This window comes from Rhipicephalus sanguineus, chromosome 3, assembly GCF_013339695.2.
Source record: "Rhipicephalus sanguineus isolate Rsan-2018 chromosome 3, BIME_Rsan_1.4, whole genome shotgun sequence".
Taxonomy (NCBI): domain Eukaryota; kingdom Metazoa; phylum Arthropoda; class Arachnida; order Ixodida; family Ixodidae; genus Rhipicephalus; species Rhipicephalus sanguineus.
This window is the reverse complement of record NC_051178.1, coordinates 145,406,432-145,433,595: the sequence shown is the minus strand read 5'-3', so window position 1 is coordinate 145,433,595 and position 27,164 is coordinate 145,406,432. Positions and strand designations below refer to the sequence as shown.

At 45.8% G+C, this 27,164-nt stretch overlaps 3 protein-coding genes across 4 annotated transcripts in view; 2 read left to right on the top strand and 1 right to left on the bottom strand.

Annotated features, from left to right (window-relative positions):
* LOC119385933 (V-type proton ATPase subunit E 2-like) overlaps window positions 1-3,588 on the top strand; it is a 10,224-nt gene extending 6,636 nt beyond the window's left edge. The window contains exon 3 of the mRNA XM_049414163.1: window positions 3,580-3,588. Within this exon, the coding sequence (XP_049270120.1) occupies window positions 3,580-3,588 (9 nt within the window). The remainder of the gene's footprint in view (window positions 1-3,579) is intronic.
* Window positions 3,589-15,702: 12,114 nt separating this feature from the next.
* The window catches only part of LOC119387371 (unconventional myosin-Ie), a 30,765-nt gene continuing 19,303 nt past the window's right edge, over window positions 15,703-27,164 (top strand). For both annotated transcript variants that reach the window (XM_037654739.2, XM_037654738.2), the window contains exons 1-7: window positions 15,703-15,932; window positions 21,553-21,720; window positions 22,068-22,151; window positions 22,637-22,893; window positions 24,922-25,003; window positions 26,423-26,529; window positions 27,062-27,160. In XM_037654739.2, coding sequence (XP_037510667.1) covers window positions 15,846-15,932; window positions 21,553-21,720; window positions 22,068-22,151; window positions 22,637-22,893; window positions 24,922-25,003; window positions 26,423-26,529; window positions 27,062-27,160 — 884 coding nt within the window. In that variant the 5' untranslated portion in view covers window positions 15,703-15,845. The remainder of the gene's footprint in view (window positions 15,933-21,552; window positions 21,721-22,067; window positions 22,152-22,636; window positions 22,894-24,921; window positions 25,004-26,422; window positions 26,530-27,061; window positions 27,161-27,164) is intronic.
* Window positions 19,550-21,162, bottom strand: LOC119387372 (nibrin-like). Its single transcript, XM_037654740.2, is given in 3 exon segments — window positions 19,550-20,379; window positions 20,381-20,704; window positions 20,706-21,162. Coding segments are annotated over 3 exon segments (1,272 nt in total). The 5' UTR covers window positions 21,051-21,162; the 3' UTR covers window positions 19,550-19,776.

The following is a 27,164-nucleotide window of genomic DNA, read 5'->3' as shown; positions in this document are numbered from 1 at the left end:
CGCTGCCCGATGTGCCCACGATGGAGCGCCCACACTGTTCATACCCTTGTCGAGAGTAGATGCAGCTAGAGAACTTCGTCGCATCGCGCATAATACCACGCTTGCGCACTGGAATTCTCCGCTTAACTCCAATCCTCGCCCTAAGAACCTTGAATCATTACTCCAGCTACAACTGCCATCCAAGATTTCTCGACGTGACGCTACAATGCTGTGCCGGTTGTGGATCGGTGTAGCGTTTACTAACTCATTCAGCCATCGCATTGGCATGGCCGATTCATCCATGTGCGAAAGCTGCAATTGTATAGAGACTACTGAACATCTCTTGTGCCACTGCGCCCAATTTGATGAAGATCGCCGGACTCTCCAGTGTGCCTTGGATAGACTGGATGACCGTCCCTTTAATGAAGCAAAGATCTTAGGAGCCTGGTCGCGCAGCATATCAGCCCAGAAAGCCACACGAGCCCTACTGCGGTACTTGAAAAGAACCCTATTGAGCGACCGCCTGTGAAACTCGGCACTGTGTGTGTGATGTGACATGTGTCTATCCTTCTCTCTCTCTCTTTTACTCCCATATTCCCCCTCCCCATGTGTAGGGTAGCAAACTGGACGCATTGTCTAGTTAACCTCCCTGCCTTTCCTACATTCCTTCTCTCTCTCTCTCTCTCTCTCTCTCTCCCTCTTAATTTTCTCTCTTCCTTTTTTCACTATACCACTCGTAGTGCGCAAGCATTTTCTTTTTCCTTCGGCGTTGTACCTTATCTCTGCACCAACGACCTCCGTAATGAGATCGTTGTTTAGCATATGAAACACCGGAGCGGGAATAAAATTCAGGCTATCTTCGCGGCAAAACCGAAAGCTTCGTCGAGTCGTTTCTTGTTAATCCTAATATTCTGCGCCTTTGCGAAACAGTGTGAGAGCGTTGCCTCGCTTTATGCCACGTAATCGAAGGAATGACCTTTCTCTAGCGTTATACATGTAGGCATATAATCAGTGTCGGGTCGCATCAGATATGGCGCTTGCTCCTATGGTTTAACCTTGTTTACGTCATGCATGGACGCGGAATGTACGCGGAACCTAATTTGGTTGCTTCAGCGTAAGCATGTTGGCCTTAGGAAAAAAAAAAAGAAAGAAAAAAAGTTATCTTATTTTTCTTCTCAGTTGTCTTCGCCCACTCGTTTAGTGCTTGTAAAGCAGTGGCTAATACAATTAGCCTTCCTTCTAGGGTGTTTTTTTTTTCTTGCATGCTTGCCGTCTTTCTAAGAACACTCCCTTAAAACAAGGTGCCTCAGGAAGTCTTATTGTAGTTTTATGTTTTGGACCCCAAAACTGCATGCGTAATATTCAAGACCGGTGTTAGCACTAGTGGCAGTCCGCAAACTCGCAGCGTTATGCGTATATAGAAACAGAACGTAGAACTAAAGTAAACAGCGAGTATGATTATTCGCATGTAGTTACAATGCATGCAGCGTCAATGCAGAAGCCCCCGCACTACAGGTGCACCAACTGTGCCGTAAGGGGTACGTGGGGGTCTGGGTCCTCGCTTATAAAATTAGTTTTGGCGCCGGTCTGGAACAGGCTCGCTTCGCTGCTGTTATTACAGACTTGGGAAACAGAATTCCGAGTTATTTTTTTTTTTCGTTCGCTTAAGGCCTTGGCTTTATCGACTTCCAGCGTTCTTACTCTACGTTACGCTTTTTAGCAGCGTAATGTTTTTGTTATGTGCAGAAGAGCACGAAAGAGTCAAAACAATGTTGACTGCTTCGGTGCAGATTTATGCATGGAAGCTTTTTGTTTACACGCGCAATTCTAAAGTGTTCCTTCGGACTGCGAAACGAGTGACACCGCTTGAATTTTATAACTTTACCCGTAATTTTATCGACGCATTAGTGACAAAATGCACTGACGTCACTGTCATTTCGTCACTGTCAATATGTCATTTCGTTGCAGTCGTTCACGAAGTTCATTTAGTGTTTTCGATACGTTAGAATAATGTGTTAAAGGGGCACTAAATACAGGGCCGTACCCAGGAATTTTTTTCGGGGGGTGTTTGTGTGCAGAACGGCTAACTTTGGCAACTGGTGGTCGCTGTGAAGGCGTGAAAGTATCTTAGTGTCACCCGAAAAGTTAAAGCATGAAAGAATTTCGGGGGGTGTCAGAACCCCTCAACCCCTCCCCCCCCCCCCCTCCCTAGTTACGGCCCTGACTAAAGGTAAATGTTAAGCCGACGTTGATTGTTGAGATAGCGTTCCAGAAACCTTGTAGTGCTTGCTTCGTGCCGAGGAAATGCTTATTTTAAATGAAAACCACGTTTTAGTGGTCCGCACAGCGTTAGCGCACTTCAGATCGCGCGTCCGAAAAGGCCTCCTGACGTAGCATTTGCCTTGCCCAACGTTGCCCGCCTTTACTGCCTGGCAGCCGAAGCTGTGGTTTCTGTTCTGAAGGGCACATTACACAACATCACATGGACACGGCATTTTGTCGAAGTTTCCGTTAGAGCGACTTCATGAGCGTGCAAGGCGCACGCAGCAGTACGCGATAACGAAACTACGTGACGTCAAGTTCTTTTTTCCGTTAACTAAACAGAAACGCACAAGTAGCACTTTATTACGTCTTGAAATGCTCGGAATGTTCTTCTTTTTTTATCATAAGTAGCTTCAATACTAGTGATAATTTGTACTCAGGACTCTTGACGTCATCGGGCTCGTTCCAAAACCTCCCACTGGCAGCGCATATAGTGTCCTGCATTTTCCTTAATTTCTCGATTACTAGAGCACTGCTATTGATGATATTGACGTTTTAGACGCTTTCAAACATTGACATTTCACTCTGACATAAATATGTATTTGCCTTTTAGTTTTCCTTTAAAACCGTACGACGTTGAAACATGATTGGACTTTATAATTTCTGTAAGCTTTTTTTTTTCGGAGCTCGATATTTAGATCTATGACGCTATTATTGAGCTATAATGTGGGACAATTCACACCTGCTATAATTTAGCGAAGATGAAAACCTTAGAGCGTGCGTGTGCCGCTGGAAAAGAAGCGAGCTGTTATCAAAATGAGTCGCGTACCGCGCATGTATTTCGATTGCCTTCCATCGTGAGCAGATTTCCGGCTGCTAGACTTCCTTTGAACGTCGGGACGCTGCGGCAATCAAGCGAAGAGAGTGCGCGTGGCAGTCAGCGATAAACTGTCGCCCCCGAGCCTATGGAAAGCAGGGAGCAAGGCGTGTCGTATATGCTCATATACAGCCCGGAAAATGCGTGTGTGAGGAGCGGTCTATCGTAAAATGCAGTGTACAAAATTACAAAAACTGATGCCAATCTGGAACTGGAAAGCTACTGCTGGAGCTCTACGGAGCTCCAAAAGTCGTTCATTGTCGCTGCATATAGCAGATGCCCCTCCTCGTTTGTTTGTTTGTTTGTTTGTTTGTTTGTTTGTTTGTTTGTTGTTTGTTTGTTTGTTTGTTTGTTTGTTTGTTTGTCTGTTTGTTTGTTTGTTTGTTTGTTTGTTTGTTTGTTTGTTTGTTTGTTTGTTTGTAAGGGAACCTGTCATAACGAGGTCCCTGCCGTTTTTGCAGATGGGCTGAGCGGCTATAGACAGACATTAGGCAGCAAGAAAATTCTCGCGCATTTTCGCCAATAACATAAAAATTTGCTGGTTACCTGTCTGATTGTTTATTTTATGGCCACTGTTGTAATTGCGAAATTGAAGCCGATGTGTGGGGATAGCATATCTTCGTCGCATATATCGCACGACTGCATATAGCACAACTTTCGAGATAACCGCCCTTATCTGCCCCCAAATCTACCAAAAGCAGTGCCTCCATGTCCCGGTTAAAATCGTCCCGAACATTTACAGGGGCGCCTTTGGGGAAATCTAGTCTTGAACTCCACGAAAGGTACTGGAACTTAACGTTGCTTGATTGCGCCATGAAAAATTTTTTGTCTTCCGTTACAATTGTCCTTTACGCTCTGTGTAATCATTTTGTGTGTGTCACCTGTGCGTTCTATGCCTTATAGAACATTCAAAATGATCTGCTTTGTATGCATCTGTGCATTGGTTTATCTTACGTGGACTCATGTACACTCATGTTGTGTTTCACGTACTGTCAGCTTTTACTATAATATGTCTAGTGTCATACTTTCAATCATATTTTATGATATTTTCCCCTTGCTTCTTTTTTTAGTATCGTTTTGTTTGCTAAGCGATAAGCAGTGGATGGTACCAACCTTAGGGCGCCAACTTTGCTATTTCTGATTTCAATTTTTAAAAAAACGGGATGGGGGGTGGGGAGGGGAGTACTAAACCGCTGTCAATGAACTAGACGTATACTGGTACACCTAAAGATACTCAAACGCGAGACATGAGTGCTGACGCCGGGCTCTGAATGAGGGCGTGAAGGCGACAGATATATCATAAACGACAAATTCTGCCTTTCATGGCCACGGCGACCACCTTGGTGGGACCTCTCTCCCACTCTCTCTATCTCTCTTTCTCTCAGACACAGAGGCACAGTTTTGTTTTCGTTTGCTGCCTGAAATTTTCAAAGCAGTAGCAGAAAAATTCTTTCACGTACTTTCCCGTCACCTGAAGTCGGGATTCTGTCCCAGCACATGGTATGGGCAGTCTACGCTTGTGGGTGGAAACCTGCTGATGATATTTGCAAATCACTCGCAGCTTCGTGCAGCTATGCCTGAAAGCTTTTCGGGGCACGCAGTCACCAACAAAGCACTAGAAATTCTCAGTTCTTGGCATATATACTACATAACAGTTAGAATATCTAGGCAACAACCAGAAAACCGTAAACGCATGCTAAGCGCTGCTTTCAATTCCACAATGCTCTCGGAGGTCCCATTCCCTTTTCAAGGCTGCCGCGTACTGTAAACTTTTAACGGTCAAGATCCGGGAACAAATGTGTATTAGGCGCACAAAAAAAAAGACTGTTTCCGCCGTGGCCTTGTCACACACATTGGGACACGCCAGTGACAAATTAGTCGGGCGCGTGTTTGGTGCCTGGGCACTTTGCGTCCGCTCAGATATTCCCTGATGCTCTCCCTCATTAGCAGGGGGCATTTTTAGGCGGTCTGGAAAGCGAGCCTCTCCGAAAGCTTGTTAACCGGCCCACCTTGCTTCCCGTCGTTCGCGCATGAGAACAATGGAGACTTCGGGAGCGAGCATTAACCAGAGAGCTGCCGATACGGAGCCGAGCACACTGTCGGAAACGCGCGCTCGATTGCATGATGGATGTGTTACGCATGACCGGCACGGCTGTATCCTTTCTGTCAAACAAATGGAGTATCCCTGTTGGCCCCCAGCAACACAACCTTTCATCGTGCTAAAATTAGATAACTTCAGATTTTAACTGTACATTCTGTTATAACTAATATAACTCACAGCTGCAGTAGCTAATAAAATGCAGCTAGTAAAAGTAAGTCTTTGTTCTTTCCATCTCCCCCCTTTTTTTTATCTTTTTACAGAGACAAAGTTTTGCTACGGGGATTTCGTCCTGTCGTTGTATATATAATGCGGTCTAAAACCGTCGCTACCATCATATTCTTGTGGTAGAATTCAGTAAGTCCACTCTATATCCTTTTAAAATTGCGTTTTTGACTTGGTCAGCGTTTTCTCTTATTTCAAATGGAGTAGTTGAGGTTATATAAACTTCAACCTCTCAACAGCAAGCCAGTTACAATAGAACTCTACTCTATTGCAAAACACTGTGCTCTATTATTAATTATACACTGTTTATTTCGACCTTTCGTACATCTGCCAAGAGAACAACGGACTAAAAAGCAACAGCTTGGGATATCAGGGAGGATGGAACGAGGACGATATGTGGCAGATGATGTGGTTTATATAGTGTAGTTTCCTGTGCTTTTCCTGTCGCAATACACTCTTTACGTTTCCTGTGTTTCCTGCCGCAATAAACCCTTTGTGGGTGTTGTTTACTATGCCTATCCTGTCGCAATATACTACTTTACGTTTACCATCCGCATCAACACAAGAAAAATAAGGTCTTCCCCACGATCGCGTTGAACGGAATGTCTTCCCAGAAGTATCGCGCTGAAACTGCGCAAGGAAGTGTCTCTAATATTATAACTATTCTGCGAGAGACTGAATTAAGTGATTTATGGTAAAGTATGCTATACGTGGAAACGGACTCTCAGGCAGAAGAGTTGCCGACGATGTATGCCAGTTTAACACCGCCTTTACAAACGCCAATACCAGCACCACCGCCTAATCTACAGCACAGCACGTGAAGTGGAGCGTGTATAGCAGGGGCGTAGGCAGAAGTTTTTTCGGGAGGGGGGGGGGGCACCTCCTTGATCTGAATAGGGGCAGGGCAGGGAACTTTGGTCTAGTGTCATTTCGTGCTCTGTACCCCATGGGAGAAGAAAATTTCGGAGGGGGGGGGGAGGGCACGGGCCCGGTGTGCCCCCCCCTCCCCAGAAGAAACAACGAAGAAATGACAGAAGAAAGAAATAAGAAATTGAACTTGACATAAGGCACAAGGGAGTTACTACTTCACTTTATACGTATCGTCGCGATCATAACACGAATCGAGAGGCACATGGTCGAGGGGCCTTAACGAAGTCTTCCACGGAAGCACAGAGGCGCAACGGCTGCGCAGCTTGACTCGTTTTTGCCATCTGTCCGAGGAAGTCGAGCTTGCACGAATCATAGTGGCAGGGCCCGCCGGAATCTGCTTCTCGCGCCGCAGCATCGCCTCGACCGTTCGCCAAACCCAGTATGAACCACCGGTCGCAGCTGTTGCTCGCCACCGCGGCATCGAACGAGACAGGACGGACGTTGATGCGAATGTTTCGTCATACAGCAGGCGCCGGGCAGTAGCAAAATACAAAGGGAAGGGCTTGACTCTCTCTCGAGAAACAGGGATTGTTCCGTTTTTTTCTTGCTGTTTCCTTGTCTGCCTCATTCTGGTCAGCCTCATCTCCGCGCCGTCACCGTCGTTCGAGCGTGGAAGAAGGCGTTCGTGCTCAACGGGACGCGACTCCTGTTTTCCCGCGAGAAGCGCCTATTTGCGCGATGCCGAAAGCAGATAAAGTGCCAGCTCGTGTGTCTGTACGAGAGAAAGATAAAGAATGGAGATATATAGAAAAAGAGAGATGAAAGCTGGAAGCGAGGACGTGGCGTGCACCCTCCTTCAGCCTGAAGGCCGCAATATAGGGACCTGAGCGAAAGCATTCGACCTTCAGTATAGCGGTGCCCCACTTCACAATCAACCGGTGGACTGCTGCCGCTTATCGTTCGGGATAGCGAGCTTAGAACGTCCGTGTTGGTCTGTTGAGCACGCGAGATGGCTGCACGATAAGAGTACAGGTCATCCAGAGGCCTGACTTTGATGTCTTCCTGAACTCTACTGGACTTACTGTAGAGAAAACTGCACACAACACCCACGAGTTCCATTCTCTCTTTCATATTCTTCGTTCCATGTTTCTTATTTCCGCTAGGCGGTGTGGTTCATGCTTCGTCATCATCCTGCGGGACTAAGGAGATTGGCGCGATGTCGGGAACAGACGTCGTGAAAGAGCTTTTGCGTCACGCAGTCGAGATGTTGGGCAGAGGTGGCGTATGTCCGACAAGATAACTATAATGCAAGGAGATGGACCAGCTGTTGCAGTGTCTATTGCGTAGGCTGGAAGCATAAGAACAATAGGAAGGCCGAGTCCCGACCAGTTGAAGCACGGCTGGCTCTTGCGCGAGTGATGCAAATGCGGAGCGGCCGTAGCATGGACCATAAAGAGATAACACGGTGTGATGCAAGTGCAACGACTTATATGGAATCTTGATATGGAGACGATTGGCTCATACCCTAGAGAAGGATTCAACGCTAACTAGACAAAGTGAGGAAGAAAACCAAAAGGGAGTACTGATATTGTGCTGATTGTACTAGGGCCTATATATATGCGTGACATGCCGTCATCTTCTGAAGTTATACAGCGTTTTGTTAAACGAAAGTGCATGGAATGGAGAGCTCGCGTTTCGTGACTTTTGTTTCTGCCTGTCGAAACTGCGTAACTTACGCACCACGTCAGCACGAACCCCCTCGTTGCAGCAGCACCACTACTAGCACTTACACTATCATTATTATACACCATAGCCGAGTTGATGTATCTGCCATTTCGAAATGCTATGAGGTTCGGAGAATGTCAGGTCTGCTTTTAGTAGAAGAGCAGGCGTAAAAAATGAAAAAATAAGAAGATATTCCTCTTTGAATTAATTCAGGTGGGGCGCAGTGTGCAGTTGTTCCGCACCCGTCGATATAGTCACGCAAGGGTCTTCGCTTTGATTCTTACGTATATATACTTCTCTGGGATGATGACTGCAACTGCAAAGCCAGTCAGCTTCATCGAAATATCTGTGATGCCAGGTTCAATCAATTAAGTTTCAAGATATTCCAGGAATTGCTTGCTTTGAAGCTTTCAGCGGAGCACCATATCTTTTTTTTTTTTGACACACGGAGTGGTCATTTGTATGTGAAGCCAGTCAGACTGGTCAGGTGGAGACACAACATTGGAAAGGTCTTCTGTTACGCCACGGTAGACTTTCACAGCATACAACGCGCAATCCGCCGCCGACCCATGCAGTGACGAAGTGGTTTCGGATATTCCACAATTTACTGTCGCAGCCATGACGAAGGCCATTATGTCATACGGTCTCGTGATTCTTCTAACCTCGTTAGTTCTGGTTCGTCGCAACGATCACTATCTCTCCTTTGTGTACTTTGTTTAACGAGATATACCGTAAGTTATGTAGTCCGTGTTTGTGAACAATTTTCTTCACAAAAAAAAAATATCAGAAATGTTTACATGCTCACACTAAAAATTTTGTGAATGTTTGTCCCGTCATCTAAACGACCCGGAAGCGTTCTCAAAACTTGAATGCGCCTCGTTCCCGCTCTCCTGATCTTTTGTTTCGCTGTTCATCGAAGCCGAAAGCTCCAAAGAAAAGAGTAATATCCATGTAGAGACCTCGGCTTACAGCAAAAACTGTAGCAGTCTCCACTGACACGTGTTCCATTTCCCATTTTAGATAAGCTAAGCAAATTAACGTGGAGAGTGCCTGCATAGATATATACTAGCGTATGCGTCGAGGTTCCTTATCTTGTCTGCTCTCACGCTTCCTTTGTATACACGACGAACTGTCAGCCCCATCTTCCCGTCTTGCAAAATTTCCTCCCAACTTCCGAGAGGTGCACGAGTGACGCGGGTCACGTGGGCACTTTCGTAGCTCGAGGAACTGTCCCAGCTCTCTTCGTAATTGAAGACATGTTAGGGAGAGCTGGCCACATTTGTTCGGTCGTGAACCCGCTCGCCCCCGTCTCCCTCAGAGAAAGACCACGTCTGACACGTGCTCTCAATAAACAGCCGAGAAGAAGCGAAGTATCAGCCGTGGTCTGTGGCATCGGTGGGCTGCCCTGCCGGGTGCGGCCGGGACGGTAATTAATGGCCCTTCGCTAGCTCTTCGGAAGTTAGCGAGGGTTGGGAGTGCACGCCGCGACGCGATCGGTTCGAAGGCGTTGTCCCGTACACTGCCGTACGGTGATTTATGCGCCGCGAACTGGTGTCGAGACAGCGGTGGGACAAAGCGAACGAACAGAAAGAAAGGCGGCACTGCCGTGCGGTCCTTGGCAGCGGAGAATATATTGACGTTGCGCTCGGGGGCAAGATGAAAGTCCACGTCGCCAATCACTGAGTGTAAATGGCTTCACGTCTTCGTGCCAGCACTGCGGGAAATCCTCCCCCCCCCCCCCCCTCCGCACCCCCCCCCCCCTTCCAGAACAAAAAGTGATGAAGAAGAAGACTAAGAAACGTATTATGTACCGTTTTGTTGCGTACTTCGATTAATACCCCTGGAAGGTATGTCGCACCCTCGGCTCTAACGGATCCCTGCGCTGAAAACCAACTCCAGGCATTCCGTTGTCTTGCGTTTTGTTCCCTCTGTCGCGGCTTACGCGGTCGGATGTAGCCGCTCGTATATCTATAGTTGTGCGGTGCGGGCTTGAGTCTGCGTAGCGGCGCTGCCTTTTACGCTGCCCATTTATCTCGTTCTACATTCCTTGACTTGCCTTCATCACCGGTGCAGGACAGAAAAACGAATGCGGTACCTTTCCTTGACCTTCATGCTTCTTTATGTTCTCGACTGCTTGCAGGACACCAAAGTTCAATAACGCAGCACTTTCAACGACAGCAGCTGTATACCGCAGTTGTAAAATGTAGGTATCGGCGGTCAGCTTATATGAGACACAGATAAGCGCTCCTAAGTTAAGGATAAAGGTTTGCAAAGTTCGGTGCTCGTTCATTCAGAACCGATTTATATTGTCTCCAAGGGGCGAGAAACATAGACGCCAAGCTTTTGATACCCCGATTCGTCCGTTTGAACGAAATAAGTCTATATATTTTACAATAACAGAGAGCTGAACTAGTTGATAAGTATTCATTCTAAAAGACAGGGCGTGCAAACACGGACACAACGAAGAAGTCAGGAAGTGTGTGGTGTCTTTCGTGTGTCCGTCTTTGCACGCCCTGTCTTTTAGGATGTATATATATTGAAGCAGTTCTACACCTGCAGAGGCGGCACCTTATGATCACACCTAGCTGTTCGTCGTACCTGGTGGGTAGCTTTAAATAAAATATACCCTCCTAAAATTTCTGCAACTGCTTCTTTCACAGCAAAGCTGTGATGCTCAAGATTCGCTGTGTGTCGTAGATAAAACATTATCGTCATGAACCGGCGCGCTCCCTCTTCGTCTTCATCTTCCTCTTCTGCTTCGCTCCCAGAACATATGCGCCAGTGGCGTAAACAGGGGGGGGGGGACACCGGGCCTGTGCCCCCCCCCCCCCCCCCGAAATTTTTTTTTCCATGGCATACACAGTACAACATGACACTCGACCACATCTGCCTACCTTGCCCCCACTTCATGTCATGGAGGTGCCCCCCCCCTCCCCCCCCGAAAAACATTTCTGCCTACGCCCCTGACATGCTCCGATTTGTACGGCGAGGAATGCAATAGCTCTGATGGGCGAGAGAACGATTACAGAAAGAGAAAAATAGAGAGCGAGAAAGAAAGAGAGAAATTCTTGACGAGGCGAAATGCTAATCCGCGTGCCCACGGTCCGAAGGCGAGCTTCGTAACCACTCGGCTATCCAGGCACGCTAGCATAGCCTTGCATAGTGTAGTATAGCAAGGGGGTCAGAAAAGGAAGTGAGGGTGATGAGGAGAGATGTGAGTAGAAGGGAAAGGAGGAGGGGAGAACGAGTACAGAAAGAGAGAGAAAGAAAGAGACAGAAGGAAAGAGAGATAGATAGAAAGAAAGAAATGAAAAAGAGGAAAAGATAGAAGCCGAGAGAACGACTACAGAGAGAGGGAGAGAGAACGAAAGGCATAGAAAGAAAGAGAAGGGAAAATAGAGAAAGAGAAAGGGAAGAAAGGGAGAAAAAGATAGCGAAAAAAGAAATAGGCAGAGATAAAAAGCGATAGAAAGAAACAGACACAAAAAAAAAAGATCGAAAAAACAGGGAGCAAGCATAGCCATGTATACCATAGGTGGGCAAGGGGTGGGAAAGAGAGAGTTGAGGGAGTAAAAGCCTAGCCAAGCCAGAACTACCAACTCCGCTGTTAGTGAAAGCTGCGCTATTTATACCCCCCCCCCCCCCTCCAACGTAATGCAAATACATTGCAGGCCATTCTTGGCCACTGCGGTACTTCGGAAAACGAAACAGCGGATGAAGCTACCTGATAAACTGTAAAGGTGGGAAAATGTGGGTTTTTATGTTAGATACTGTTCACTCCGGTAAGGAGCAATCATAGAGTTGGAGCAGTCGATGCTCTGCGGGAAAGATGTCCATGCAGCCGATGATGATAATAACAGTAAAGCGTCATGTTATGATTGGCGTCTGAACTATACGACGATGAATGAACAGTGCACATCGTTGAAAAGTCGTCTCGTTGCATACTGCTTACTATACGAATACAAACAAACCAGAAGCAAGCGGCAGCTCTCAAGCCACTTCATCGAATGTTTATTATCGGAAGGGTTCGCAGCTTTCCTGGTGATTGCGGCCATTCCGGTGGCGATTCTCAGCACGCGGTAGACGTGAGACTCCACCTAGAGATACCGCGGCCTTGGCTCTTTCAAAATTGATATCCGGATCCCCTTCCGCACTTTATTACCTGGCTTCGTGTATTTCCTCCCCGAATATATATAGATATGTGATCGTTTTGCGGCTCCCGAAACGAGCAGCAGTGCATTACACTGTAACGGCCCGGAAAAACCAATAGAGCTCCGGAGCAGTAGTTGGTGGTCTAGTTTGCGCCCTTGGGAATTCTGAATTTCCAGCCTCCTTGCTAGTTAAGTTCAATAAGTCCATTTGAGTCCTGCACACGCGCACACCGCGTAGTTGTCAGGCGATGAATACTTTAAGTACTGCGCTTAGGAGCTCACAGATAGCAAGAAATGGGGCGCTTACATTTAATTTACATAACGCACACGTGGTCATCCGCATGGGTTGCCACGTCGGACATGATGCCGGTAGTTGCGACGAGGCGCCTCCTAAGTGGCTCCTCGATCCAACCTCGAAAATGATCTTCGATCGCAAAGGGAAATAGCCGTACACGATCGTGTACGGCTTCCCTTTGCGGTTGAAGATGATTTTCGAGGTTGGATCGAGGAGCCACGTGTAATCTAATTAGTACACAAGGTTTGCACTGTTCCTCACACGACTTATCGGATTGTACGACACACGCTTTGGCGGTTAAATTATTCTTTCAGGAATCTATCGTCAATTATTCCGCACTTATAGGATAATTACTAAAAGAGAAATCTTTATTACCAAACTAAAAACTCGGACGGGCCCTCTAATCCGGGGCTATCGATGGTTCTCCCGTAACTCTGATGGCCCAGTCCGCTAGCCACTTCTGGCGGTCAGGAAATGGTGGAAATTTCGTTTTTGACTTTCGGGCCGAAAGCGCATAATATGGACGTCAGTATGACGTCAAGTATTTCAGTCCAGTTGAGTAACTTGGCCACATTGGTTCAATAAAGTTTTCCAAGTAGCCATGGAATGGTTTTACTAATGGAGCTTATTGCCTCACGAATCGACCGCCGCAACAATTTTTAGAATCCGTCCAGCGCGAGCGGATTTACAAAGATTTGTCGCATGCTGGAAGCTAAGCAGGGATTGCACGGGGGAAGAAGGGACGTCACGCGCGCCTTGTGACCTTGAGCAATTTTCCTTTTTTTTTTTCTTCGAACGCGCGGCGTACTTTCAGTGCGATCGCGAGCGGGCAAGTGGCGGCCTCCCGCGGCGGCCGCAATAACTACTGAGCATGCCATGTTCAAATCAGCCAATGGCGTGGAACTTGAGTCAATGACGCAGTGATTTTGAGTAAATAGCATCATTTGTCGAGAGAAGAGGAAGCGATTTTTAGCTGAGAATTTATTGTAAATTCCAGGCCACGTGCTACGCAATAATGTTTGGCTCGCGTGCTCTCGGGAGCCTCGATTACCAATCGGCAGCATTTCCTGACCATGCCGAAAAAGTGTTGCAGGGCCCCTTTAATTAACATGATGTAAACAATTCTTACCGATAAAAAATGACGTAGGCACTTGCGGACGCCATCGAAATCCGTGACATCATGGCGAGCTGGTGTAAAATTTCAAGGTGACGTCGCCACCTGTTTTCTTTTTGCGCTTCTTCTTTCTTAACTAAATGTCTTGTCACAGTAAGAGTGGTGATTTTGGTTTTGTGACCTTTAATTTACTGAAAAATCGTGCGGTAAAAGTGCAGGTAGAATGGTGATCAAGGCCACGTGAACTGAGAAGTATGAAACATACATATATATGCGCGGAATATATGGTCACAAGGGTTGAAAGCAGGGCGAGTTGGTACGGTTTCATCTTCTAGCAAACTGAGCAGCAGATGGGACACAAAGAAAGAACGGAAAGAACGCTGCGCTCGTCTGTCTTTTTCCGTTCTGCGCAGTTTTCTAGAAGACATGTCTTCTGGTCACATTGTGTTGGAGCTACTGGAGCTACCTTGAGCAGAGAATTGTTGCAATAACAGTCAAGGGGGCACTCCAGGCAAAAATTAGCTGTCGCCGTGATGTTCCACATAAAGTCCAAGTGCTATAAAATCTTATCGCATCCAACTCCTCTGCGCTGTGGGATCAAAGGAAATCACAAAAGGGAGTGTACCTAGCAGGCGGTAGCGTAGCCAGAAACTTTTTGCGGGAGGCGTGGGGGTTGTGGTTTAACTATACTTTATGTATGTTCGAGCGCGCATTTTTATATGTGCGTGTATATATACACATGCAAAATTGAAAAATTTAGGGGGAGGCGGGTTTGAAGCCCCCCCCCTCCTCTCTGTACGTCAGTGCTGGCAGGAGAGGGAATGAGATTGAGATTACTGTGCCATAGGGGAGGATGGAGGTGAGCGCAAGCCGTCAAATGGGGGAGAGGTATGTGAAGCGTGTGTCTCCACAGGTCAACAACCCCGCTGTGGCGCTCGCAGAGGAGTCGTGATGGGCACTGGTGTGTGCAAGGGGTGATTGAGCCGAGAACCCAGAAGATTTTGCTTATGTGCAACTGCCTAGCCAGAGGTGCTATTTTTGGCAGTGTCAAACTACACCGTACTAGCGCTCTGGAGGTATTCAGAGATTGTGCAACCAGAGTTCCTCCCGATACCGCCTAGATGTAAATCTGGTGCCACCCTCTATCCAAGTTTCCCAATGGGTGCTATGCCCCATTCATGGGAATGGTTAAGAGAAGAAACAGACAACAAACTGTTGCACAGTCACTGCAGACATTGTCGTCTGCCCTCCAACTACAGCAGCCCGTCGACACTCTTTAAGTTTGATAAAATTGCATAACCAGGTAAAAGTTATTAAAATCTGTAATTTTGCATCTAAGCAGAAACCCTCATAAATAAATGAAATACGCCTTGGTGTAATACAAAGGAAAATCAAGTTTGTTACACGATCTTTTAGTAGAGGATGAGCTGCGGTGTCTTCAAGGTGTCCGGGCTCTTTGGGAATGATGCCATTCTGAATCCAACATATCCCAGAAACTCTATGGGCATAGCCACCTTGCAAGTCAATCATATATGACAAGATGGATGAACTTTACAGTGTTGAATGTTCTTTCGAAACAGAGGTAATCAAACAAAAACTTTATTTTGGCAACAGCACAGCGCCCTGTGTATGTCCTTGCCAGGCCTGTAGCCAGGAATTTTTTCGGGGGGGGGGGCACTTGCTGAAAGCCTTGACTATTTGAGAAAAACGCCTATTTTCATTATTTATTTTCGGTAAAACACCATGTGTCAGAAAAATTTCAGGGGGGCCCCGGCCTCCCCCCCCCGCCCCCTCCCCCCCCGGCTACGGGCCTGGTCCTTGCTCTTCTGCATCCTTGAGTTATTTGCGCTACATAAAAAAGACCCCAAAACTTTTTTGGTGATGTCATGAGAGCCTCCAGTTCAATGGACAAGAAAATAATGCTAGTCCAAGTGAAAGGTTAGAAGATACAAGGCTACTCCTGCACAAGACAACTATAAACTACATTGGAGACCACAGGGAAACGTCTACAAGAGCTTAAAGAAATTGTATTAAGCAGGTCTCACTGAGGCTCATATAATCATATTGTCACCAGTGACTTAACAGCAACCCTGAATCACCATGTTTCTGTGATTGTGTGAACCATTAATTTGTGTGCAGACCTGGAATTTCCAGCCTACCTGTTGGGCCTGGAAACTGCACAGCTGGCCAAGAAACTGACAAGCCGTGTTCTCGACTCCAAGTGGGGTGCCCGCTCGGAGAGCATAGAGATGCAGCAAAATGTAGAGCAGGCCAACTATATCCGCGATGCCTGGGCCAAGGCGTTGTACACACGCATCTTTGACCGTCTTGTGGATGTAAGTGTCCCCTTGTCGTAGTGTCATTCCATCAACCAACTCCTCCTTTAAGAATGGAAGCTGAAACAGTAGCCTGATCAATTCGTTTGGTTTATCGAACAAAAGAATGTGCGACCTGCATTATGAGAACAGACTAGTTTAAATCTAGGAGTAAAAACTGACTCAACTGTTGGGTAAAGTGCCAAATGAAAATTGTGAGAAGCAAGAATGGTCATGCTTCTGTGGCATGTTTAGCATGCATCACTGCATTACATTATACATATTCAGCATTGTGACTGTTTTCACACAGATCAACAATGTAAAAAATTGAGTCTAAGCAGGAATGTGTGCTTTGATTTAAACATAAGGAGAGTCTCTAGCTGAAATGTAAAGTCAGTCAGTCAAGAACTTTATTCTGCTGAAATGTAAAGGCTACCATTTTTTTTTTTGCCGCTATTCCCTTCTCCACAAAGTGCCACCTTGTGTTTTAACACTGCACTAGCCGATATTTATCATGTTGCCCAGTTGCTACAAAATGCAAGGGGTCTAGTCGTCTAAGGCGGCGGTACCAAATTCCCTCATTTGATGTTACTCTAACCGTGCCCCACAAGCTGTGAACCAAACAAGGGCAATGCCCAGTAAAATGACCATGGTTTTGGTGTCACTAGGCAGGCACATAAGAGGCTAAATATGAAGGAACATTGGACTTTGAACATTACAGCTATCGTAAGCCAGTTGCCCTAGCTCCAAAATCCTTGAGCTGGTACGCTCAGCGTTTTGGTTAGCGTTTTGAGAGGCTGCACACGTGCTCCTTGTTACTCAAAGCAAGCAATACCTACAAATCACATATTACCTACACTTTCCAATGTTTGCAATCAATCCTACTTGATTAAAGATTGCTGGTTAGGTTGCCTTGTCTCATTTCTGTCCTTATAATGTGTTAACAGTCTTAGCCAAAGCAACAACCATTAATTTTCAGTGACCCTTGCAAGCATTTGGATGGGAACACTATAGCAGACTGCCTGTGTTTGTTAAGATACAATGCTTGACCACCGTTTACATAGAAAGACAATGTTGTTTCGCACAGTCATTTAAATAATTATGCGTAAAAGTCCTACATCTGACAAAGACATTTTTATGCCAAATATTTCAACATGTACAACAAAAGTAAATGTGGTAGCCGACGGATGGGAACACAGTGTGCTAGAGGTTGAATGAGCAAGAATAGGGTGCTTTAGACAGGCTAGTCAACGTCAACAACCAACCCACTTTAAAACTAGCACACCAAGGATGACAAAGGCGGCTTTGACGACGATAGGTCCACCTATCAGAACGTCGGCCGGCCTGTCTACAGCACCTATTCCTCTTCATTCAACATGTGCATCTATATTATTCAGCCATATTCTATAAAAAGAAATCAAGCTTAAAGGGGCACTGACATGAAATTTTCAGTTGTTTTTTTCTGGGTCAAGTGAAAGGCCAAGCCCTCATGAGCATAAAAAAGGCAGTGCTAGGCATGAGTGCACCCTAAAAAAGTAATTACAGTATGTTTTTAAAAGCTAGTTTCGGTTCCTACTGTACCCTGACGTCGCAACATGGTATGAGCTTCTCGTCACGTGCTCGCGCAATATATAGTGACGTTTCCACGGCCTCTCCGCATCGTGGCTCCGTTCGTGATGCACAAGCGGCCATCTTGGAAGTTTTGGTACCTGACGTCATTGCAACTAGCCAGACTGCTGCGTGAAGTCACCAGAATTAGTACTGTATACTGACGTCAAGCTAGTGGCGATGTCGGTAAGTGCACCATGGAAAAATTGACCTTAATATCGAAATAAAATATCTTATCAGCATTTGCTGAGCTTCACACTTGCTCAGAGCCGTCTGCATACAGGAGATTTGTAGGGCAGAGCAATCTCGCCTTCGAAAAATGGTGTCAGTACCCCCTTTCAGAACTGCAACAATATGCCACAGTAGCTAAGCTGTCAGACTGTATAATGTCACTGTTCAGTTACATTACGTTATGCAATGCAAGCAGAAAATATTCATGGAGAGTGTATGAAACGATTTCTGACTTGTCAATGCACCACACTTATTCCAGTGCAATTTACAAGATTCAAGAAAATGTGTTGCAGAGCCTTTTTTGAACAATAGACTCCTCTCGGAGTTTCCTTTAAGTTTTCCTGTCAGGCTGTTGTAACCCAGCCGCTTGTTAGCTTACACCAAATGGGTTAGAGCACAGACCACACGATTGTCTCCACAAGCTGCAATAACATACTATAGCACTACTGGCTTGACCTGCAGCTGCCTTGTGCATAGGCACAGAGTTCAGTAATACTGCTTTTGTTTAAACTCAAACAGCCTTAACCCTTTGCGGTCCGAAACCTTTTTTCACCTTCCGTTCATTCTGGTTCAAATCTAAAATAATCAAGCCTGATGTAAAATAAGTTGAATTACTCTTATACAGATGGTGCATAGTGTAATTCGAAAACGCGCTCGTGAATCAACCGCAAACGAACTTGTCGAGCAGTGCCCGGCCACGGACCTCTGCATGTGTGTTGCGCTGTCGGGCAGGGCCCGACAATGGACCGCAAAGGGTTAATTATACAACCCCACAGCACACTCTCTTCTGGCAGTAACAGCACACCAAAAACTTAAACAAGATAGCGCAGGTCACAATAAGGCTCAACTTCACGAATGGGCCTCAGTGGTCTGGATGGAGCACTCTGGGATGCTTCCAAGTCATACAACACTGAACTGATAAATAATGAAAGGTTTGAAAGAAAGGTGGATGCCACTATAGGCCATGAAATGCAGAGAAAGATGGCACACCATCAGGCGAGGACAATGCATAACAATTAAACATGACAAACACCGACCATGAAATTTGCCGAGGTCAATGCTCTCCCATGTGTGAGCCAAAACATTAAAACTTACAAAATTTTGTAGTTGGCATTCATGTTATTTATATAAGATGCACACACATGCTCAAAAGATCCTGCACATTTCACGAAGCTGTTTGGTAACGCACTTATGGCTATTTTACCAGAGCTGGCAAGCTCAATACTGTTTTGGTTACACCTTCACATTGCACTTGCAAGCAATGAGTACCAGAAAAGTACATATTATACAGTGCCACATTTTCACCTAAAAGTACATCACACAAGGCGCCTTCGTTTGGCGTCCCCTGGGTGGTAGTCAAACAAGCGACTGAGCTCATCAGGCTCTTCTTCTTCAACGTCCTCAAACTCGTGCCTGGGTACATCGGGAACGAAAACTTCTAGGTCAGGCCCGCCAATAATTTTTGGTAAACCAACTAGGTGAGCCTGGTGAGCTTTTCGAAATTGTTTAAAGTTTGGCACACTCGGCGTCGACACTGCGGCTTGCGTCGGCAGGGCTGACTTAGAACGACGGAGAACTAGGTCCGCAAACTCGACGACGACTTTGCTTGTTTCGACCATGAGGTCCTCCTAGGTTGCGGCTGCCATTAACCGATGGTTCCACAGCAGCATCAGATGGCTGAGTGCAGGACTGCTTCCTGCTCCTCAACTGAGATGGTGGTTCTTGAGAGGGCTCTACAGCCCACCGTGAAGAGCCTGAAAGGGATTCTTCCGCATCAACTGCCAAATCTTGTTCCTCATCAGCTAAACTCGCACACTGTTCTTGCTGCTCAGGTGATGAAAGCACCTCCTGTTTAATTTCAATTTCCATGTCACCTCCGTTGGATGCTAGGTCCAATCTAGGAACCTTTGCAGCACTTGTTTCTTCAGGAGTGTCGTCTTTCCTCTTCTGAGATAGCCTGCCAAAGTAGCATTCCAAGGGAAGGGTCCCCTGAGAATCTTTCTTCCTGATCTTGCGGGGCGACCGTTTAGGTGATGAAGGCTGTCCAGCCAAGCTGATCCTTGATTGGCGATCCCTTGACTGGCGACAGAATACCCTTAGTCAGTTCACTAACGGTCGTCGTTCCCGTGTTGCCGTCTAGTAAAAGGTCGAGGTTGCTCCCAAATGAAGCTGACACACTCGGCAACCTGCTCTCGGGAATGATTCGAGAAGTGGACGGTGCGCACAACGGGTCTTTACGCCTCGGAACCACGCCCTGCTGCGACGGCTCGGTATCCGGCGCGCACACTTCCTCCTGCGATTGCGGCTGCGTTGAAACCATATCGTCGCCCCACAACACGTTCACCATCCTGTTGCGAGGGTTACAGAACTTTTCGGTCGAGCAGTAGATGACCGCCATGCCGACGTCCGACGCGGAAAGAGAACGAAGCTTGTTTTTAAGTAGGTAGCGGCACACCGGTGTTTCGGTGCCGTCGCCGGGCTTGATGACGCAGCTACCTTCGGCGATGAGCGCGGGCGTCGGCCGATCGGGGTTGCGCACCAACTGCGCTCGACCGCCGCCCGACACAACCAGCTCTCCTAGAGACTTGTACTGCTTCTCCGTCAAGAAATAGAATGTCTTTCCGGAGAACTACGCTCTTGCGAGCTTCGTTGCAGCCGAAAGTTTCTTTCGATAACGTCAGACACTCTTCCGTGACGTCCGGTATGAAAGCCGCCGGATCAACTTCGGTTAGGTCCTGGCGCTGTACGCGGTTCTGCACCTCTGCGAAGAATTCCGGTGTCACCACGGGCTTCGCGGCTATCAGGGCAGCCGTCGTCTTCATCGTGAGGCGAATGGAGGCCATCGCAACGTGCGTGCAGCAATCGGACCATTCAGGCTTCAGCCTGGCTCCAATTTTCTTCAACGTTTCCTTGAGACGCTCCTTATCGGGCGTCGAGAGGCACGATGTTGTCACCTACGAACGGAGCATCGTAGCTCACCTTGTACTTGCTGCCGAGCTTTCCGAAAGTAACAATGTCGTTTTCTCTCAGAGCAGTTTCCTCGGATTTAGCGAGTTCTCTCGAGTTGACGCTCGTCCCGTACTTGGAGCCGAGGTCCTTCACTCGAAGTAGGGGCACGTAGGAAACGTCGCCGAGTCGATCGTCGGGCAAGGGAGCTACAGATAGCACAGCGTGCTCCCGGCTTATCGATGCATCGTTCGCGATCAAAATGCCCGCGCCTTTGCGACCCACCGTGCATTCTTCGCCGCACAGAAGACGGTAGCGCACGACGTTTGTTTCCGTGTCACGCAAAGACCACATATTTGCGGGGAATCTGCGAAGGTCCACGACAACACGAAAACAGGAATATACGCAAAACACATCGGGAAATGAACCACACAATGCAATTTGTTTGGCACGCCGTAAAGTTAGCGCGCCATTACGCGCCATAAACGACCGGTTTTTTTGTTAGGCCTAGACATGAACACAAAATGTGCTAGACTTCATAGGTGCCGCCACTAACATATTACCCTTCGTGCCTTCAAAAAATAATTAATAAATAACCGCAATAATGGTTATTTAATTGTTAAAATGAACTGGTTAAAATTTTTAATGTTGTGAACAGCATTTTTATTGCGGAAAGGGGCGCCACTGTCGTTACTGGAGCAGAAGCAGGAGGAGCCCAGCTGATCGGACTGACTGTCGGCGTCTGATCGAAGGCCGGGCGTTACATGTTTAATAGTTCATTGGAGTGATCTTAAACTACTTCCAACTGCTTCATTATGAACTTCTTTGTCTTGTTTCGTCCTGCCGCTCGGCGCAGATCATCAACAACGCCATGCAGACCACAGCTGGCGAGCTCAGCGTCGGCATTTTGGACATCTACGGCTTCGAAATTTTTCAACGAAACGGCTTCGAGCAATTCTGCATCAATTACGTGAACGAGAAGCTCCAGCAAATTTTCATCGAGCTAACGCTGAAAGCTGAACAGGTGATGTACTACTTTCTTACATTGTACAAGCTTACGCGTGTACTACTACTTCACTCTGTTTCGCTTTCGTGCAGTGGCTTTTACTTTGAACTGACGCTAATTAGACTGATGACTAATTAACGGCTGTCAATAGCTCGCTACGATTTCATGTATATATATCTATATATATATATATATATATATATATATATATATATATATATATATATATATATATATATATATATATATATATATATCGTTTTTAATCTCCAACAAAATATGCGCGGGCGCTACAGTACATTCACCGTTGTCACTCCTGTTACAACATGCAATAATATGGCAAAATCAATTGTTTCTATTTGCAGGAAGAGTATGTTCAAGAAGGAATCCAGTGGAAGGCAATTGACTACTTCAACAACAAGGTCGTCTGCGACCTCATTGAAAGCAAGGTAAAAACACCACTTGGCAGCGTGCATTCGAAAACACTGCGGACTGATAAGAAATTGAGTCATTTGGGAGTTCATTTGATACGATGTTGCGTAAAGCAGAGGCATCACTAGTGCCTTCTAAATTCCTGTTTTTTTTTTTTGTAAACTCTACTTGCTTTTCTTGTATTGCACAATTCGCACTGCAGCAGAACACTGTAGAAGTTAACTTATCAATAACTGTGTTATTTTCAGCTGAGTGCTTGCTTGTAAAGGCTCAAGACAATTTTATGGGTGTGATGTGAGCTAGTGTCTTTCATTTCGTAATGCTAGAGTTGCAGCTTATCTAGACACGGGCTACATAAGAAAACATTCGTGCCTTATTTATTTTTTCATTCAGTGTTCATCATGCAGTTTTATTTTGCAATCATTGTCCTGCCTCATTCTACCTTCTCGTCACTTTTCTCAGCCTCTTGCTCTCTGTTCTTCTTCACTGGTGCGCACTACAGGTTCCCCCAGGAGTGTTCTCAGTGCTCGACGACATCTGTGCCACGATGCATGCCACGGGTGAAGGAGTGGATGCGCAGCTGTGTCAGAAGCTCTCGCACCAGGTTGGCAACCATCCCCATTTTCAGCTGACCGGCGGCACTGGATTCGCCGTGCACCATTACGCGGGCAAGGTCACCTATGATGCGGACGGCATGTGTGAAAAGAACCGGGATGTCCTGTTTCCGGACGTTGTCCTCGTCATGCAGAGCAGTTCGAAGTGAGTGACCTGCAATACAGCTAAGACAGGCGCTCGTAGGAACATGGAGGCCTGAAGTGATGAAAAGTTGTTGGACATGGAATATCGCTGTACCAGTGACATACCGTCTTCAATGACATTTAATTTCTTCCAGCAACACAGCTGTGTGGCAGTGGTGTTGGTTACGTCACAGTCAGGCACGTAGCCAGGATTTTTTTCAGGGGCGGGCCAGGGCCTAATAGTTCGAAAGAAAATCTTTCCATGGCAAAAAGAAAAAAATGTTGCCCGGGAATATAGAAGGCTGGACGAATTTCAGGGGGGGGGAGCTCCCCTGCCCCCTCCCCCCCCTTGCCTACGTGCCTGGTGACAGTTATGACAATGCTCCCTCTTTTGGTTAAGTGGTGTTGGTTGAAGGGTACCAGTGTGACACGGGCTCTTTTGATCCTGATTAGGGCCTATCTAGACCAAGTTTTTTAAGCGTGATCAACAGGGGTCACTGCTATTTGGCGCACACTAATCCAGATCGAGTTTGGCGCAGACGTCAGTTGAATAGCGATCTGGGAGCCAGATGCTGATCGTCTCAATCCCAATCGGGCCTGATTGCAATTAAAAGTGACCACGAAGTAGGGTCCTGGTGAACCATAAAACATTTCGTGTCGTGCATCAGCACTTCACAAAAAAAAAACATTGCCAACACATTATACAAGTACACAAGTACGTAAGCAGGGTGACAAGTAATTCAACATTAATCAAATTTATAGAAGAAATGAACGTATGCAACATAATTGTATAAAAAATTGTAGAACGGAAGATACGAGCCAAACATACATATTTCTTTAAGATATGCAATATTGTCAGTGATAAAAAACCAGTGTTATTTAGGCTTTGTTTTGTAGTAAATTGAGCTTGTGCAGTAAAAGAACATCCTCTCAAGTTACATTCATACCGGCACTCTGCAAAGATCATATGACCAACCATAACTGGTAGCCAGGAAGCAACTCACAACATCCAATGTTAACACTTACAAGTATTACCTGTCCATCATCACAATGAACTGTTTCACAACTAGTGCCATTCACATCTGCTTGCACAGCTATCAGCATGTGAAATAACCGTATACAAATGTCGACATCCTACTCCTACACAGCTGATCGATTAGGCAGCTTTGTGACTTCAGTTGCCAAGCTGATGGTCATTAAGTGAGCAACTTCGAGAAATTGCTTGCATTTCAATCAAAGCGGGCAATTGCTACCAACTTAGTCATGTGACCTCGGTGAATGGCCAGTGTTCTAATGTAATGAATTATTTGTTGTTAAATAAGAATGAGAGACTCAGCATAACAAGTTTTTGGAACTTTTGTGCAGAATAGGGCTGAATACAAGGAAACTTAGAAATTAAGAATACTGTACTGACATGCCAGCACTAAGCTGTCTGCTCAAAACTTAGCAAATGCAACTTCGGCCTTAGCTTTGTTTACATAACAATAAAGGATGCCAGTACTGCCAAATAAGTGAACACACTGTTTTGAAAAACTAGCAGTGCAACTTGACTTCTTTGTTTTGCTTTCTCGAGTCCCTTGAATGTTTTCTGACGTTCTTTATTGCATGCTAGGTTGGTCTTATTTTGGCACAAATGGAGGAGCTTGACTCGAGGTTGAAGATACAGTGCCGCTGGAGCTTGTGTCAAGCATCCATTTTTTCTCACTTTTCAACACTTTCACTGTCACCTTCAATGCAGTCACAAAATTTTCGCAGGGTGTCACAGATTAATGAAAATACTTGTTGGCTGCTGTTCTCTTTTATTTGTGACTACACTTTTTATTAATTGAAGCGGAAAGATTTTACTATTCAAGTCTGCTGCCATGTAGCACTCATTTCTTTGTTGTTTGCTCATTAACAGGACTTGGACATTTTATGGGCATTTATTACACACTTCTTCATTGTCTTTACGTGTTCATTAATACTTATATTTATAATCTCCAGTAAATTGTGGACCTGACGTTTTACAACTTTGAAATTGAAAAAAAAACATCTTTTTTTTCTTCCACAGTTCATTCATCAAGAGTCTTTTTCCTGAGAACGTAACTGGGACAGTCAAGGGTAGACCTACCACAGCTGGTTCCAAAATCAAGGTTTGTTTATTAATGATTTGATCCTCAACACAAAAGTGCAAACGTGCTCAAAAGAGGTGGCAACAACCTCTTTTGAGCACCAGAGCTGCCAGAGCCAGGAGCTTCAGGCCTTCTAGATTGACCAACAGCCAGAGCTGCAAGTTTCGCTTATAATAAGTGGATTTTGGCTACTTTTTTTTTGCAGAGTCACTTGTAGAATTTCCCTTTGCTTGTCGCATTCTTTTTTAACTTATTTGCATTTTTCTAGCAAATATAGTTATTTTAGTGATCATCACTCTCACCAATAGCGTGTTTGTCGTTCACTATTAGCGTGTTTGTTGTTGACTTTGAGTAGTTGAGTTTTGAAGTCAAACATACATTGGGGGAATCAGCAAGTAACGTTAATCATGCACTGTCATGCACTGGCAAACGTGCGTTCAACCGAATGGAAAATACCCTGGAGACAACGTTAAAAAGTAACTATGTGCTCATAGGCATGCGCAGGGTTCCCCTTCAAGGGGGTGAAGACGGGCGAAAGGTCATCGCAGTGCCCCCCCCCCCCCCTCTTTATTAGGTCAATGTATGGGGCAGACTTTGCCCCCCTCCCCCCCCTCTTAGGTGACTAGGGGTGCGGCCGCCCCCTTGCGCACGCCTGTGTATCTGCTTTAGTTCATAGTTGCGCATATTCTCGCTGTACAAAATAATTAAGTGATGTTTTCAATTCCCCTTTGTATTTGAGTGACATGTTTTTATTGTAATATTAGAATATTTTCAAGAATGGGAAATTTTATCAAGTTTCCGCTTCTTCTTGGCGTCTTCATGAAAGTTGCGCCGCTTTTTTGGGGCTTATTTTGTGATGATTATTTGCTTGTTAGCTCGGTAGCATCTGGCAACTCTGCCAACAGCCCACCATCTCCCAATCTTCTGCCAATGAATGAAGTTTTGCATCTTGTCCATGGGGGGTGCCTAAATATGAGTGCCCATTAATTAAAGGAGTCCAGGCAAATAAATTAGTCCAGAGCTCTCTAATGTGGGATCTATCAAGTGCAGGTTGTTTTGGAACGTTAAATTTGAGAAATCGTACTGCAGTGATGACTTTCCTCAGTGACATGACAGCTTACCTCACTTACAGTTTCCTTTCTTTCATTACCTTAATGGCAGAGCTAGCTGTTTCAGGTTGTTGCCATTCTCTTATAAGTTCTCTTATTGTAGAACTTATCTGCCAGGGGAGGGTCACTCACCGTTTAGAGTCCAGCATACAAATATGCATAGCTTTGGTTTGTTTCACATTTACTAGCCAGGAAAAGAAAACTTTGCAGCAAATCAATGTTCTCGATTATATTTCATGCTACAGTTTACAAATTCATACAAACAACCCAACAATGTGTTATGAGGAAAGTCATGCAAACTGCTGTCTTTTTTTTTTCTCTCTCTGAACAGAGTCAGGCCAACAAGTTGGTAGAGGCACTGATGAAATGTACACCACATTATATTCGCTGCATCAAGCCAAACGAAACAAAGAAGGCGCATGACTGGGAAGAAGACAGGTGTGTGTGTTTTCTCTTAGCTGCCAATTCAACATCTCTTTCTGCATGTACAGTCGTGGACAAGTGAAACGCGAACAGGAACTTACAAAGTAGGACAGCTTTTGCATGTGGTAACTCTGTAGTACTAGGTCACACCACAATTTATGGGGTTGCCAAAGATGGCTTAGGGTTCACAGTAAGCATGACAACAGGAATCATGCTGACATTAAGCGTACCAGTGAAAACAAACACGAAAGAACATGTTAGCCTTAACTTGCTTGTATTTGAACTTTCTATACCTGCAAATACCTGTGTGTAGTGTGAACGCATTTGTGTATGTAAAACAGAGGTAGCATGATCCTAGCTAAAGTCAATAAGTCAGTTACAATATAACTTATTGTTTTGGAAACCAGCAGCAGTAGTCTTTAGTTACATTCCAGCTTTCAAGCGAGACATGCTTTGGCAGGTGATTCTCAATTATGTGTTTGTGATACGGTGTGTTTGTAAAAACAGTGAAGTGATGTTTACTGTCCCGTGCACCTTTGTGACCTAGGGTGAAGCACCAAGTAGAGTACCTGGGCCTCAAGGAAAATGTACGTGTGAGGCGAGCTGGATTTGCCTACCGGCGAGTCTTTGATAAGTTCCTGCATCGGTAA